Source organism: Rhinolophus ferrumequinum, chromosome 25, assembly GCF_004115265.2.
Source record: "Rhinolophus ferrumequinum isolate MPI-CBG mRhiFer1 chromosome 25, mRhiFer1_v1.p, whole genome shotgun sequence".
Classification (NCBI taxonomy): Eukaryota; Metazoa; Chordata; class Mammalia; order Chiroptera; family Rhinolophidae; genus Rhinolophus; species Rhinolophus ferrumequinum.
Genome location: NC_046308.1, coordinates 20,455,885 through 20,473,087, shown reverse-complemented (window position 1 = coordinate 20,473,087; position 17,203 = coordinate 20,455,885). Strand labels below are relative to the sequence as shown.

The 17,203-nt window shown below is 43.8% G+C and overlaps 1 protein-coding gene across 1 annotated transcript in view; it reads right to left on the bottom strand.

The window, feature by feature from the left end:
- The window catches only part of SFI1 (SFI1 centrin binding protein), a 70,957-nt gene that overhangs the window by 20,002 nt on the left and 33,752 nt on the right, over positions 1-17,203 (bottom strand). Inside the window, 6 exon segments of the mRNA XM_033097251.1 lie at positions 1,644-1,710; positions 2,777-2,874; positions 7,771-7,863; positions 8,825-8,895; positions 11,116-11,277; positions 12,660-12,816. Coding sequence (XP_032953142.1) covers positions 1,644-1,710; positions 2,777-2,874; positions 7,771-7,863; positions 8,825-8,895; positions 11,116-11,277; positions 12,660-12,816 — 648 coding nt within the window.

The window sequence follows — 17,203 nt, the reverse complement described above, 5'->3', positions numbered from 1 at the left end:
AGAAGGAGCTAAAAGAGACCCTCTGCTTCTTTTCCACCTTAAAAAGACACAACTTTTCAACTCTGGCACTCACATTCTATTTCTAAAAGGTCTCTCTACATTCTTTTGAGCTTGCATTAAATGACCTTCAGAGATCAAGTGGCAATGTCCTTTCAGAAACAGCCACATAATCCAGAGGGACATCAAAGAATGCAACAGTTCTAAGCATTTTCTAGGCATGGAAGGCAAAGGTGACAAAAACAAGCCATGCCCTGGGCTAACTATCCAAACTCCAAGAACCGAGCCGATCCTTGGAAAAAACTCTGAAGCGATCAAGGACAGTTTGTCTGGTTTTTTGTTCACTCATTTGTTCATTCATTTGTCTAAATATTAGTCAGCACCTACCCTCCTCCAAGCACTGTGGTGGGCTAAAGAGAAGAAAGAGACAGACAGGCTGTACCCTCAAGAACATTACAGCCTGGTAGGGAGAGGCAGTAAACAACCATGGGATGAACATTCTGATAAAGAAACACACACCTGGGTGGGGCTGGGGGAAGAGGTAATACCTGAGCTGAAAGGGTAGTGAGGAATAGAGAGGCGCAGGTACAGTGAAAAGCAGGAGGGCAGAGTACATGCAGAGAAGGACTGGCAGCTTAACTGGTCAGGGCGCAGTTGTGAAGGAACAGAGAGAGTGGTAACAGAAAAGGTAGAGAAACAGACAGGGATGAGATCCCAAAGGAGTTTGTACGCCTCGATAAAAATTTGGATTTTATTCCAAAACTATGAAGAGCCAGCCAAAATCTTTAGACTCTAGCAGCAGATGGCGGTGGGGGATGGAGAGGGCAGCACAAACGTAACTGGGAGGAGTTTGGTCTGACTTGGCCTGTTTTACTGCCAGGCATGGGCAAAAAGAGGCATGTGCAGTGGTGCCACTTGCCACTGCAATGCCCATGCAGACGTCATCAACTGAACACACAGTCCTGAGCCTGAACGTGGCCTCAAAACCCTTCTGGGTTCAGCACTCCAGACAGCTTCCCCTCATCATTAGAGCTGGCCTGCAAGATCACACTTATTTGCCACCCGGGGGCTAAATTACAAGCCTGTGAGCACAGGAGCTTTGTCTGCTTTGTATTCCAGCTGTATCTTCAGTGCTTAGCGCAGTATCTGAGGCATAGCAGCCGCTCAGTAAGTCTTTCTTAAATGGAACTGGGTCTGTCTTTCTCAATCTGCCTTTACCAATTCGTCAGCCTGACTCCCACCTCCTACTACCCACTGTGGGTACCTGTGTCTCACACTGTTGAACCGTGGGATATATGACAATTACGCTTTTGACCTTTCCCAGTATCTCCTGAAGGTCCCGCTGGGTGACAGACTGGCTAACTAATAAATGAATCTGAGTAAAGAAATGAATGGAATGAAAAAGAGTTTGTCACTTTCAGAGAACACCTCCATTTTCGTAGCAGATGAAGGAATGGCTGTTATGCGGATTTTCTGACATCACTAGAGGGAACCGGGGGAAATACCTTTGACTTTTTTACAGCACCCTCTCTTCCAAATCCAAACACCAACACCTGTTGGCATAGGCCTTTGCCAAGAATCTTTCCAAAGCAAATGGGTCCAAGAATGTAAGCCAGCAAAGCAATCTGCTAGGAAGTACTTCATACCTGCTTGTATCGCCTCTTCTGAGTATGCTGTAGCCACAATTTGATACACTTGTGTAGCAATGTTATTCTGAAATAAAACACAGAACACCAAGGTACTGCCCATCTTTTAAGTTTTTGTTTTGTTTTTAAGGCAGGTATAGTTACATCTTGAGTGTTAAAGTCACCCCGTGGGTTTCACTCTAGGATAGAGGGAAATAAGAACCTGGTATCTAACATGAAACCTGTCAACCCTGATTTTGGGCTGTGGCTTGCCCCTAAATTTTGACAACTTTCTTGTAAACCTAACTAGACCACTAAGCACAATTCCTCTGAAACTTAGGTAATATGCATGAAATCCCCCCAAATATCCTTCTGGTTTTATGGCCAAACTCTGGAGGTTATTTACCACCACCCAGGTTATGTGACATGCTCCTTTCATGCAGTGATTTTGAGAGTGAGAACCACACCAGTTTTGTAAGCCAGGATTTAGAACAATGGTATACTCTGGTAACTCCAAGATGAGTCAGTTAAATATTGGAATTCTCACTGACTCATTAAAAAATGCTCCAGAATTGGACCTACAACTATGCAAATTAAATTGATTAAACTTTTTTTTTTGGGGGGGGTATATTGACCATTTCTAGCAAGTGAATAGTGGTTACCTCTGAAGAATAGGACTAAGGGGTTGGAGGGAGGGACCCAGGCAGCTTTTATTTTACTTTCTACCTTCCTTCCTATACATTAAGTTTTCCTCATGGACATGTGGCACTTTTATTTATTTATTTTAACTGATTAACTCTAAAAAACTGAGGACACTCTCTGCACCCTTCAAGACCAAGTCACAAATATTCACTTGAGCCTTCTCTTGAACAGTATCAGTGCATGAATTTGAAGATGTGAACATCACTAAAGCCTGAAGAACAGAGGCAGTGAGCTAGTGGGCAAATACTTCAAACTATGGTGGCCAAGAACCAGTACAAACATCCTCATTCCACGTCTCCTCTGAGCAGCCAAAAGGAAAACGCAAGCTCAGAAACCACTGGTTTACAGCAGGGTCTTTCTGAATCTGGCGCAACAGGTCATGGAAGGGTAAGTGATCACCCCTGGAGAACGGTGAGTGAGTCACAACGTAAGGAGAAGAAGAGAGTCCCTACCTGTAGTGCTCCCAGGCAGCTCGCAGGCAGGGGAGCTGCTCCCTTTCCTCCCTCTGCTCCATCCGAGACTGCCAGAGGTTCCAGAACCTGCGCAGCAGCTGAAACAAAACAGGAAGGAAATGGAAGTTTATTAGGGCAAAAGGTAAAATAATCTCTCTGAACCTGTTACTTAGCAAATTCCTACTCCAAAAGACTGTAAACTCCCCCAAAGCAGGAATTACTGCAATTTGGAGAAATGGACATATGACAGGCTTGCAAAATAGTTATGGTGAAGCTATATATATGGAGCTATTCTGGGCCAACATAACAAGCAAAAAGGATCTTCCAGGCTATGAAAATCAGAAGCTACTCCTAAACTGTGCCTCATGGCAGACAATGCCATTTTAGACATTACAGAAGTGATCTTATCACATATTACTGCCTATGAGGAAGTCTTGCCAAAAAATGTTTAACTTCCATCTAATCAAGTCCTTAGATTTAACTTCGTTTATAGGAGCTACATAGAAAGAAGGAAAATCAAATGACATCAAAAGGAAAGAAACAGGCAAATCGAGAATATGAAACATTGTACAAAATAACTCACCTTCCTATTCAAAAAGTCAATGTCATGTTAAAAAATTGTGTACATTATGCTAAGTGAAATAAGCCAGTCACAAAAGAGTTAACACTGTAAATGTGAGGTACCTAGAGTACTCAAATTCAGACAGAAAGGAGAATGGTGGTTGCCAGGGGATGGGGAAAAGGAGAATGGGGAGGTGGTATTTAACGGGTAAAGAGTTTCAGTTTTTTTTTTTTTTAATATAAATTTTATTGGGGAATACTGGGGAACAGTGTGTTTCTCTAGGGCCCATCAGCTCCAAATAGTTGCCCTTCAATCTAGTTGTGGAGGGCGCAGCTCAGCTCCAAGTCCAGTTGCCGTTTTCAATCTTTAATTGCAGGGGGCACAGCCCACAATCCCATGGGGAATTGAACCAGGAACTTTGTTGTTAAGAGCTTGCACTCTAACCAACGGAGCCATCTGGCTGCCCCTCCGGTGGCTCAGCGGCAGCTCATTGTCTTCAGTCTAGTTGTGGTGGGCGCATAGTTGTGGTGGGCGCAGCTCACTGGCCCATGTGGGACTCGAACCAGCAACGCTGTTGCTCAGAGCTCGTGCTCTAACCAACTGAGCCATCCAGCTGCCCCAAGAGTTTCAGTTTCGCAAGATGAAAAAAGTTCTGGAGATGGACAGTGGTGATGGTTGCACAATAATGTGAATGTACTTAAATATCACAGAACTGTACATGTAAAAATGGTTAAGATGACAAATTCTGTTATGTATATTTTACCGCCAACTAAAAAATAAACAAACACATTAAAACAAAAGAAGTGGGGGGGGAGAGAGGGGTTGTTACTAAGAGGCTTTAAGATACATAACCAAACGTAGCGAGTAATCAATCCTTACTTGAATCTTGGTTTGAAAAAAACCGACATAAAAGACATTTTGAAGGCAACAGTGGAAATTTGAATATAGGCTGGGTACTGGATAACAGGGAACTGCTATTCCCGTTGGTAGGGATCATATGATATTGTGGTTATTAAGAAAATGCTCTTCTTGGGTGATGCATGCTGAAATGTTTAGATGTAAGATGTCATGATGTCTGTAATTTACTTTGCAATGCTTCAGAAAAAAAGGAAGCAAATATTATCATTTGTTGAATTTAGATGGTAAGTATATAGCTGTTTATTACACTATTGTTTATATTTTTCTATACTTTTGAACATTTTCCTAATTAAAAACAAAACAAAAAACCCATCATCCTTCTACTCCCAGAAACACAATGTACAAGTAGAGACAGAATGTTTGTTGCCTTCAGGTATGTCAACCACTGAAGAGAACAGATTTACAGTGCAAACACAACCAAAGCCTCCTTGATTGTAGACTTAAAGTGTATTCCCTGTCAGAATCAGAATCCACAATCCCTGGAGGGTTCCAGTCAAGATGGCACAGTAGGTAAACACTGTGCTTACCTTTTCTTACGACCACATCAAAATTACAACTAAACTACAAAACAACCATCATTGAGAATCGCCTAAAATCTTGCTGAACCAAAGCCCTACAACTAAGGACATGCAGAAGAAGCCACGTCAAGACTGGTAAGAGGGGCAGAGTTGCAGAACAGGCTGGTTCCATACTCGCGTAGGACCATAAAAAATCAGGAGGGATATCTCAGCTGTGGAGGCTCCCTGCCCCCCGCAGGAGGGAGATGTCCCAGCCCCACCCCAGCCCAGGGTTCCACTGCTAGGGAGAGAAATCCCCATAATTTCTGATTGTGAAACCAGCAGATATTGTGACTGAGTGAGATGGAGGGGGGCTGGAGACAGGGGATTCTCTGAAAGGGACAGTTCACGGACTTACCCACAGACAAAATCACTCGCTCTGAGCTCCAGTGCTGGGGCAGCAGCTGGAGCAGCAGCTGGAGAGGCGGCCGGGGCATATAGTGGGGAACTGAGTTGTCTGGCTTGGGATGGGGGCTGGAGGGGCAGCTTTCTCCTTGACAGAGGAACTGGCAGAAGCCACTGTTTCTTTCTTGAGCCTGCCCTCCTCCTAGCATGCAGATACGGGCAGCGCCACATCTGAGTCTCCGCTAATCCTTTGCCATGCCCATCCAACTCTTCAGCATATCCAAGCCGGTGACTTTTCCGTAAAAACTGCCTGCCTTAGCTCATGCTGCAGACTTTCCTAGGGTCTCTCAAAGATTTGCAGGAACCCAGACAAGCAGCATCTGGCTTGAGCGTGTCCTGTACCTCTGGCTGAGCAGCTCTAAGCCCGGCACTAGTGACAGCCAGCCTTGTTCGCAGCTTGGCTTCTTGAGGCACTGCCAAGCACAGCACAGGGCGGCAGCCATCTGCGGATTTCTTTGTGGCTCCTGCCGGGTGGTCCCAGGTGGGGCACCGGCTACTGAACTTGACCTGCAGCGGATCCCCTCCAAGGGGTCCTGGGGCTGGCGCCCCCAGTGGCCAGCTTTGAAATGAGCTGGAGCATCACCCAGCTGCCTCCAAGAAAGACACACCCAAGGGGCGGATTGGGCCAGCACCAAAGTCCTGCTGAGGCAGATCCTGCTCTATGGGATCAGCCCCCGCACCACAGCTCCTCCACTGTAGTCACGGCCAGTCCTCACAACCAATGAGCCTGAGGGTTGATGTCAGCTGATTTCTCAACAAAGGCTTTGCAAGCCAGAAGGGACTGGCCAGAAATGTTCAAAGTGATACAAAGAAAGGACCTACAACCAAGATTACTCTACACAGAAAAGCTATCATTTAGAATCGCAAGACAGATAAAAAGCTTCCCACACAAGAAAAAGCTAAAGGAGTTCATCACTACCAAATCAGTGTTACAAGGAATCTTAGAGGACTTAAGATGAAAAAAAAAAAAAAAAAAAAAAAAAAAATATATATATATATATATATATGAATAAAATGGCAATACCTACATACCTATCAACAATTACTTTCAATGGAAATGGAGTAAATGCTCCAGTCAAAAGATAGGGGGCTGAATGGATAAGAAAACAAGACCCTTATATACGCTGCCTACAAGAGACGCACTTTAGATCGAAATACACACACAGACTGAAAGTAAAGGGATGGAAAAAGATATTTCATAAAAATGGAAAACAAGTAAACAAAAATCTGGGGTAGCAATACTTAGAGCAGACAAAACATACTTTAAAACAAAGACTATAACAAGAGGCAAAGAAGAACCTAGCAATCCCACTTCTGGGTAACTTATCCAAAGAACCCCAGAATGCCACTTCGAGGGGACGTGCTCATCCATATGTTCACTGCAGCATTATTAACGTAAGCCAAGCTATGAAGCCAACCTGGGTGTCCCTGAATGGCTGAATGGATAAAGAAGAGGTGGTACATATATACGATGGACTATTACTCAGCTGTAAGAATGAATGGAATCTTGCCATCTGCAACAACATGGATGGACCTAGAGGGTACTGTGCTGAGTGTAGTAAGTCAGACAGCAAAACACAAATGTCATATGATTTCACTTATAAGTGCAATATAAAGAACAAAAGAACAAACAAAACAGAAACAATGTAGATACGAGAACATTTTGATGGTTGCCAGATGGGAGGGGGTTGGGAGTGGGTGAAAAGGGGAAGGGATTAAGAAGTACAAATTGCTTGTTACACAGTAGTCGTGGGGATGTAGGGTACAGCATATGGAACATAGTCAATAATATTGTAATAACTATGTATGGTGTCAGATGGGTAGAAGATCTATCGGGGTGATAGATAGGAGGGAGATTGGGGGCAGGGTGAAAAAGGAAAAGGGATTAAGAAATACAAATTGGTAGTTATAAAATAGTCATGTGGATGTAAAGCATAGGGAACATAGTCAGTAATATGGTAATAACTATACATAGTGCCAGGTGGCACTAGTCAGAGGGATCACTTCCTAAATTATATAAATGTCTAACCACTATGCTATATACTTAAAACTAATATAAAATAATACTGACTGTCAACTCCAATTGAAAAATTTAAAAAGGAGGGGAGATCAATAATATTGTGATAGCGTGGTACAGTGTCAGATGGTTGCTGGACTTACATTAAGATTACTTTAGCATAGGGAATATAATCAACAATGTGGTAAAGTGCTGGGTATAGTGCCGGGTGGGTACTGCTGAATAACTATGATGCACACCTGAAACTAACATAAGATTGTATGTTAGCTACATTTTAGTAAAAATCTTTAAAAACAAAAAAAGAATCCACAGTCCCTGACTTCTGATACAAATATCAATTTTCTTAGCAAACAGATAAAAAAAATGGGATCCAAAAAGGCATAAACACGGGTTTCTCTATCGGCCGACACAGATTACTAAAGAAAATGGACACTAAGGTTTCAGTCTAAAGATCTGGGGACAAATCGGTAAGCACAAAGGTTAAAAGGAGAATGGCTATCAGAAGAGCTCCCTTGATACAGAAGACGACCCTCACCGTGATGTCATGCTGCTGGTGAGCGAGATTCCTTCTTAGTCGTTGCAGGTGGGCACGGGTCACATTGTCTTTTAGAGCTCTAAAGCATAAGTGCTGTGAAAAGAAGAAAGGACACAACCAGTCACAAATCAGCTGTATCTGTAAAAACAGCTCAGTCACAGTTCACAGCTGCTCCCATGTCCCTGAGAGTGTTTCTCTGCTTTGAGTTTCAACAGGGAGCCTGATACAAGCCAGGCCACCCAGTAGGCACTAAAATAGCTGTCAAACTTCCCTGCCGTTCACAGATAATGCACAGGAACGAACACACCTTCATCTCCGACCAGGAGATGACCCAGACCCAGATGGGAACACTGCAGACAAAGGTTAAAAACATCAACTTTGCCTCTCAGAAAGAAGACAGATTTTTAGCCTATGGGGGGTTTTTTGTTTTGTTTTGTTTTTTTACCATGTGGAGTCAATGTGTATACTTGCACAATTATAAATGCAGTTTTGCAAGAGCAGAACAGAAGGAAGAGAAGGAATCCTCAGTGAGAAGGGGGGTCAGGGTAGGAGCAGGTCAAGCAGACCTGGCTCAAGTTCCATCAACAATGTCTGCCGTGTGACTAGGCAAAGCCCATTCCCCCACGCCCTGGGCTTCAGTTTTCTGAGACAGTGAAGCAATCAGGGATTCTCATAATTGTGCTCTATGGAACCCCATAGGATACTAAAAGGGTTGGTGAGGGTGGAGGACAGCAGCCAGAAGAGGGACTATTCCCCAGACCTTGCTTCATCCATAGCATCTCTACACTGATTTCACAGACAAGTCTCCCCCCATTTAAAAGGGGGCCTGCCATGTGAAAAAACCCAGGACTAGATCATTTCTAAGGTTCGTTTATAGCTCCAAACCCCTCTGACTCCACACCATTACCATCTCTGATCCAAAATGAAAATAGGGATACCTGCAACGAAGGAGGGCTTCATGACTGAAGCTCCCACATGACCAGATGCACTTAAAAGAGTATGATGTGGGTCGGGACCCCAAGAGCGGATGCCTGAGCAAGGCTGACAAGCTTACCAGCAAGCTGCGCCTACAGTGCTCTTCCGCCACCTTCCACTGGGCAGCTCCTTCAGCACACAGCAGCACATCTGCCAGGAGTTAAGGCGTCTCGTCTCAACAAGGTTCCCAGTCCCGCACAGTACAATCCTAGTGACCCATCTGAAGCGTTCTGGCTGCAGGGGTCATGGGATATGCCAGTGGGCTGATGTCCACCTCTGTTTCCTCCTGATGACCCAAGGAAGGGTGGGCAAAGGGAAACCACGTGAGTCACTTACCAAACAGCTGGCCTTGCCTTTGTCGCTTCATGCCCATTGCAAGAGAGGCAAAAAATAGTTGAGATAAATGGCCACCAACTGCAGTAAACATTTCAGAATTGCCCTATCTAAAGCAGAACCTACTCTTTCTTCTGCATTCTCTGTTTTGGCATCACAATCCAGTCAGATGTTTAAGCTAAGAAGCTTGGAGTTATTTTCAAACCTCTTCTCCTCCCACACCCTGCATCTACTCAGTCGCCAAGTCCACCTGCTCTCCTAAATCTTTCCTGTTCTCTGTCCCCTCCCCCAGCACACTGCAGTTCATTTGACTTGCCCCTCCCATAGACTGGCAAGAGAGCCTCCTCATATAGCTGGTCACCCTGGGCTCGCTTCACTCCTCTAATCTAGATTTATCCTTTCTGAAGTACAAATCTACTGCACCACTTCTCACGAACTTCCAGAGGACCCCCAGTGCCATCACAATAAAGCCCAAATTCCCAACCACCACACACAAGGAGTCCCAGCCTACACCTACCAGCGCTGAACTACAGCTCTCCTATCTACAACCCTAAAACTCACTACAGCCCCCCACCCCCATTGCCATCCTTGGATGCTTTTCCTCATCAATGCCTGTGTAAATGCCATTCCTCCGACCAGCAATGCCCTTCCTGATTTCTCTGCTGGACGAACTTGTCATCCCCTAAGACTTCAATTCGGCGCAGACATCACCTCCGCGGCTGAATTGTCACAGTAGCTCTCGCAGAACTTCATACAAACTTTTATGACAGCATTTACCACGCCATACTGTAAAAGACCCATTTTCATGTCTATTTTTCCCCACTGGACAATGAACTACTGTGAGTCTCTGAGTTTGTCCATATTCCAGAACTTAGGCAAGAGTTTAAAAATAGGGGTGTCAAAACTGCGGCCCGTGGGCCAACTGAGGTCCGCAATCCATTGTTAATTGGCCCGCAGCAAATTCCAAAAATATATTTAGTTTACTTAAATAAACCAGGTGAGGCAACACGTACTTCACCTCGAGTGAGTGGCCCGGCTGTTTGTGTATTTTACCGCATATGGCCCTTGGTGAAAAACGCTGAAAAAAGTTTAGACACCCCTGGTTTAAAACAAAGCAAGAGTTTAGTGAACAAACGAATGTGTGGATCACATCCCAGGCAGTCTAAATCCTCACACCTGGGCACATACTGTGATGGGGGCAGTGATTCAGAACAGGAACACGGAGAGAAGGCTAAGCTTAAAAAATCCTGCCAAGAAAAGTGATGAAATGGTAACATAGAATTCAGGAGAGTGGGGTCACCTCTGAGGGAAAGGAATGCAGTCAGGGAGGAGCAGAGAAGGTGTAGGGACAGAGCCAGGAGTGCAGTTTCCAGGCTCTTGGCCTCATGTGCAAAGGTGCTGGCTCAGGTAGTAAATGGCCATCAACTGTGATTGGATGGCCATCAGCTGTAGCTAGTTGGCCGTCAGCTGTAACCAGTGAGCCATTGGCCACTAGTATAACTGCCGTGGCAACGCTAGCAGTGGATGGTGGCTGAGCTAGCAAGAGCGGGTGGCAGCTAGCAAGTGAGGTTGGTTGGCAGAGAGAAGTGGACAGCAGGATCGTGTGGCTCCTGCTTCCTGTGTCTCCAACCCAGCTGCCAGCGAGAATATAGTGGGGTCTGACTCCCCTATCTATGGCTCCGTGGGTGTTCCTTTTTGGCCTCACCATGTCCTGCGTTCTTATGTGGGGAGCGGGAGTTGAGACCCCACATGACACCCCGCATGACAGACAGGTTAGCAATGTTCTATGTTTTAAGCTGAGTGGTGGGTACAGAGGTGTTCGTTTCATTATTATTCTTTAAACTGTAAAGGCACGTTACACATACTACTTGAATATTCCCAATGAAACAAAAACTTTAAGAAAGAAGACAACAGAAATCAGGACTGTCTTAAACTGTTTAGTAACTGTCTCCCCTATTGTCCTGACTGATCTTACAGGCTGTGGAGCTCGTGCTGTCCTGACTGAGGCGGACAGGCCTGGGTGGCTGAAAAGGATACAGTGTTTCCAGTGAGTAAAGGCCCTGTGCAGTGCCATCTTCCTGGCCAGCACCTCCAACTGAGCGTGGTGGGCATACAAGCGCTCCTTCCGCTCCCAGGCCCACTGCCAATCACAGAAGTGTGTCTGGAGCACAGTGACTCGGTGGAATCGCTCAGCCATCTCTGCAACAGAGAAAATAACTTAAGTGCGGCCCCCCACACCAAGACTGGGCAATGAGCTGGAAGCATCTTTAAGACGAGCTGAACGCCGCTACTGGCAGACAGCAGGAATTCAAGGCTGCTCTCACAGAGTCCCAGAACAAACGTAGTTTTAAACATAGGAGGGTTATTAGGAGTCCCTTAGCTATATCTCTTCTCTCCAAGGAATGAGAACAGGTCTGTAATTTTAGGGAGGTGGATGCTATAAAATCAGTTACCTCAAAGATCTGAGACTCCTACTTACTACTGATGAGTAGGAATAGAGGCTGCTGCTTTTAAAGACTCAGTTTTACTTGACTGATCACTATCTTTTTAAAAATTTATGTTTGTTTATTACTCTTTACTGATGTCTCCCAGACAGTACTTTAGGGAGTGTCAATGACACACAATTCAGACACCATGCTGGCAAAGGCTTTTCTGAGCTTTCAGTCAGGCTGATCCGGGCTGCCAGCTTTATCTCCTTTGAACACCAATTAGCTAATGGCCTGATGAGCTCAAGTCCAGGAAGTGGAAAGGAGTAGGCCCTGGAATTCAAAGGCCGTAATTGGACAAACGTTAGTCTGCAGCTCATCATGTCTAGTAGCTTAGTGCCTTTACCTTAAAGCTTGGGCAACTAGACAATAGTGACTGGTGCCCTGTCACTATTCTCAAATGAACACATTCAAACTCTCCCAAGAGGCAGTATAACAGCCTGGAAGATTTCTGCAAGGAGACCTCGGTGAAAGCTGGAGAGCCCAACCCAGTGTCTAGCACAGGGCTTGAGTCACTTCTGCGCAGGTTTAAGAAACCAAAGTACAGAAAGTACTGACGATCATGACCTATGTATTATTACTTCTAAACTCTCATTGGGAAATAAACCATTTGAAGAGTGTTAAAAAAAACTCAACATCATAAATCACATGCATTTGCATAACTGAGGAGAAACAATCTAAATATCTATCAACAGAAGAATGGCTAAATAGATTAAGGTGAGTCATTCTATAAAATACAATCATTAGAAAAATAACATTTATGAAGAATACTTAAAAGACATAGGAAAGTGGTGGTTAGTTGTATGGGGGAAAAAGCAATATGCAACCATTGTATGTATATTTATCATAATAATCACAACAGTTATAGCATAATTAAGACCCTACTGAATAAAATATATGCATAGAAGAAAAGCCCAGAAGAAAATCACTTAAATGTCATTCAAGGATGATGTATTTTACTCCTCAGTATCCTTTTTCCAAAATTTATGGCATAATATGATTATATCTCTCCTTAATAAATTAGCACCACTTGCAGACGGAGAGTGGAAGTGGTGACCCAACCCTCTGTCTCTCAAGCCCGGGACTTCTGCTCACCATTCCGCTGTCTCTTCACTCGACGGCCCTGCAGGTATTCAAGCCAGGCCTTCAGGGATCTCCACTTTTGCCAGTGCTGATGGTGTTTCACTGCAGAGACGACCTGCCATCTCTCCCTCTGGACACACAGGAGCTGTTCTCGCCACCGTGACCAAGCCTGAAAACCAGAGAAAAGACCATGATCAAAGGAGAAGCAGGAAAACAGAGGTGAAGAGCCAAGAAGGGAAAAGAGAAATAGAGGCACACTGGAAAGGCTAACGTGGGAAACAAGGAAGCAGCAATCCCTAAGCAGGGTCATAAGCTATGGGAAGATGGGGTGAAAGATCTTTAAGAAGGGCATTCTGCTTCTAGAAAGTAAGTTGTTGGTTTTTATCCTAGATTAAGGACAAAAATAAAGAGGAATACTAAAATCAATGAGCAGACAAGAAGCAGGGACAATCCAAGGGGTAACAGAACTAATTCAGATTTGGGACAGGTGAGGGTCTGCCTTTTCTTCCAAAGTGGGAGGGAGCCTACTGTCCAGAGGCCCTCTCTGAAACATTAGTTTCCTGGAAGCCTGCCTACAGAAACTCAGGGTCTACGAAAGGAGTCCCTTAAGACTGTCCGTCAATGAGCACCCTTAGGAAAGTCTTTGTGTGTGCGCGGCAATATGCATGCCCTACTTTGAAGACGACTACCTCAGACAATGACTTTATACCTTCTTTTCTTAAACCTGTAACATCTTTTCGCCTTTCCTTCCTCTCAGCTGAATAGCATTCTTCCTATTTCACCAAGAAAATAAAAGCAATCAAAAGAAAATTTTCTCAAGATCCCTCTACTGGACCCACCACCTACCCACAGGCTCTGTCTTCTCTCTTGGATAATCTGGATAAACTGTCCCTGCTCCTATCAAAGGTCACCGCTGCCCCATGATGGATACATCCCATCCTCTGTCATCTTCTCAAGTTTATCACTCTGGCAATTTCTCCCACTTCTGCATCATCAATTTTCACTATTAGATTTTTAAAATCAGCATATAAATGAGCATATGAATGTGCTATTATTTCTCCCATCCTAAAAAAAAAAAAAAAAATTCCTTCAGGGATGTGACAACCAAAAGCAATGGGTGAGACCTTTCATGGGACCTGAACCTGACATTAAAATAGCAAAAATATACTGTTTATAAACTGTTTTAGATATTATCATATCTATATTAAATTTCTTGGATGTGCTAATGATACTGTGGTTACATAGGAGAACATCCTTATTTTTAGAAAATATAAGCTAAAGTATTTAGGGTACACTTTATGTCTGCAACCTAAAAGTGGCTCTGAAAATATGAAATACATTAATATACTAAGAGAAAGAAAATGTGGCGAAATGTAAACAACAGTTAAACTAATGAAGAGTATACAGTATCCACCTTTTTCTGTGATTTGGTATTTGTCAAAAATAAAAACTTGAAGGGAAAAGATTGTTGCCACAAAAATACTTTGTAAAAGGAATAAATCAGTAATTTTCAAACCAATGAACTAACATCTCTCTCTAGACCACACTTTACCAGCCAGCTAATGAAGGAGGAATATGTCTCTGGGAGTCCCCAAATAATGTAGGGGACTCTTGAGTGAGTGAGTGCTGGGATCGTGTACCATGAGACCAAAGAATGGAAACACGGACCCAGGAGAGGCAAAGAGTTTTAAAAAGAGGATAGTTTATTGAAAGCAAAGGGCCAGAGCTCCCGAGCAGAGGGCATGCCAAATGGAGCTGCCCAGTGACTGAGGCAAAAGCTCTTACTTTTATACCTTTCCTTGCCTGTTTGGGGAAGCTGAGCTGGCGCCTTTTAATAATGAAATTCTTTTACCAGGTTTGTTCTGCTTGCCCATCCTGAAGGAATTAGCAAAATAACCCACTCTTATCTATCAGATCTGCTCCAGGCCAAAAGGAATTTTACAATTAACCTCAAGGCATTGTTATATTTTGTCCTGGAGCGAAGGAATGATTTCAAAACCTGGAGTTTCAGGATATGGCTGTCTTTGTTTATTCCACCAGGGACCTCCCTGTCTCCCTAACGACAAGCTAACTAACCTGTCTCACTAACACTCAACTTCTTTTCTTTCTTTTCCAAACTCCTCAGAAGAGCTATTTTCTCATTTCTCTTCTTCCAAGCCGGCTTCCTTGAATCCTTTCCCCACCAGGCTTACAGAAACTGCTCTCAGGAGTATCATGACCTCCACTTATCTCAATCCCAATCCAAAGGTCAAATCTCATCTTCCTCATCTTCCGATCTGCCAGAAGCATGTGACACACCTTCCCTCACAGGGCTCCCAGGATAACTCCAGGCTCCTTTGTTCCCATCCCTGATTATCACCTCGAAGGCTCAGTCCTGGAACCTCTTCACTAGCTATTCATTCTCTTCGTGCTTTCATCCAGTTTCATAGCTTTAAATACCATCTGCATGCTGAAGACTCCCAGATTTATATCTCAGATCTGGACCCATCCTAACTAATGCACAGATATATCCACTGCCTCCTCGTGGATATTCAAAAGACCTATCAGGCTGAAGACGTGGAGCTGAGAACGGAGCTCCTCCTAATCTTTCCCCATAAACCTGCTTCTCCCTCCATCTTCCCCATTTCAGTAAATGACAACTCCATTGGTCCAGTTACTTAGGCCAAAAACCTGTCTTCATCTTGGACTGTCTCTGAAGCTTCATATCTTATCTATCCGTTAGCAATTCTTGATGATACCCTCAAAACATATCTAGAATTCAACACCATCCTGCCATCATCCTCGTCCAAAATCTCACCTGGAATTTTGTAAGACCTTCTTAACTGTTTTTCCTGCTTTTATTCTTGATTGTCTATGGTCTATTCTATTTTTTTTTTTTTTTTTGAGTTTACAAGCATATTAACATACAAACACTAATGAGAAGCAGTGTGGCAGGAGCCTCCCCAGCTGTCTCTGCTCGAGATTAACACTTCAAGGGGAGCTGGTGCCCATAACACAGTACCAGCTCTGGGGCATAGTATGGTTTATTCTTAACACAACAACCAGAGTGGCCCTTTTTCTTTTTCTTTTTTACATTAAAATTTATTGGGGTGACAATGGTTAGTACCTTTTGGTTGTTATGTCACATCTCTCCATTTTACATGACAATTTCTCTCCCTGCCTTTTTTCTCTTTCATGCCACCAATTTGTTAGAGAAGCCAAGTCACTTATCCTATAAAATGCCCCACATTTTAGATTTGGCTGATTGTCTCCTGAAGGTGCCTTAAATTCATTCCTCTGATTGTAAGGGTGAAACTTGGTAAACCAAGGAAATTAAATTTAGCCAGTTTACAGTTTGATTTATCCCGCTATTCAGCTGTTTTCTCTGTTCCTCCCCTCAATAATTAGCTATGTCTCTTCTCTCTCTGATTAACTAAGTCCATTTGTTTCCTTTCTCAAGGCTACCCATACCTTACTAGTTAACACCCTAACCTGAAAACAGCGGCTGATCTTAACTCCCAGCACCCCAGCCATTCGTTGTGACAGACCTAAGTCCTCGGAAGAGGCCAGGGGATGACTTCTCCACTGTCAGCTCTGAGGCCTGCTTTCCTTTGTTCTTTCCCACTTACCTGCCTATAAAACCCATTAATTATTCTGGCTCGGGGAAGGTGGATCTTTAGATGTGAGTCTACCATCTTCCCTAGCTGCCGGCATCTAGAATAAAAGCTGCTTTTGCTCCTCACCAGCCCTTGTCACACTCGTGTTTTGGACTCTTCGGGTGGCAAGCCGCACTGAATCTGCATGCGGTAACATGATCCCTGTATGTCCCATTAATTGTTCGAGTCGTGTTAGGTATGGTTGGAGTCATATTCACATTTCTGGAAGAGAACAATTCTCGAGTGGTCCTAGGTGCTTCCCATTATATTGCATCATGGGGCACTTCATGGCTGGCTGCCAGTTTTATTAGGGCCAAGTGTGATCCGTGGCTTCAGATGGCATCATCCGATCCCTCCATGATATTTTCCCATCGTCTTTCACCTAGTGATTGCTGCCTAGATCCATATTCTCACTAGCAGTGGCAAAACAGCGATTTCCCAATTCTACTGCTCCTGCATTTATTAACTGGAGTTCTATGAAGAGGTCTACTCTCTCATTAACCCTCTGGTTTCTCAGAGATTCCTTTGTACAGGGAAGGAGGATAAAATTACCTTCATTAATTTTCAAAGAATTGAGTTAATGCTCTAGCCACCCCAAATTGTGACCAATGAGTTCCTTTTTATTTCTCATTATGAACACATGAATTTTTATATATCTGATATGTTTTTAATCCATTGTAGTCATTATTCTTTTTGATGCACACATTATTCTGTCTTAAGCCTATGGGAGTCCTGACACAACCCCATTAACCTCTATTAATTTTCTTTCCAGCACATGATAACTTAGGCTTATGATGTCTATTTCCTACAACAGACCTGGAATTAGCCATTTCTCAGAAAAACAACAACAAAAACACCTCAGTTTCTTTTAGTGGGAAACAGTAGGGACCACCACTTGGACACTGGGGAGGCTAAATGCTG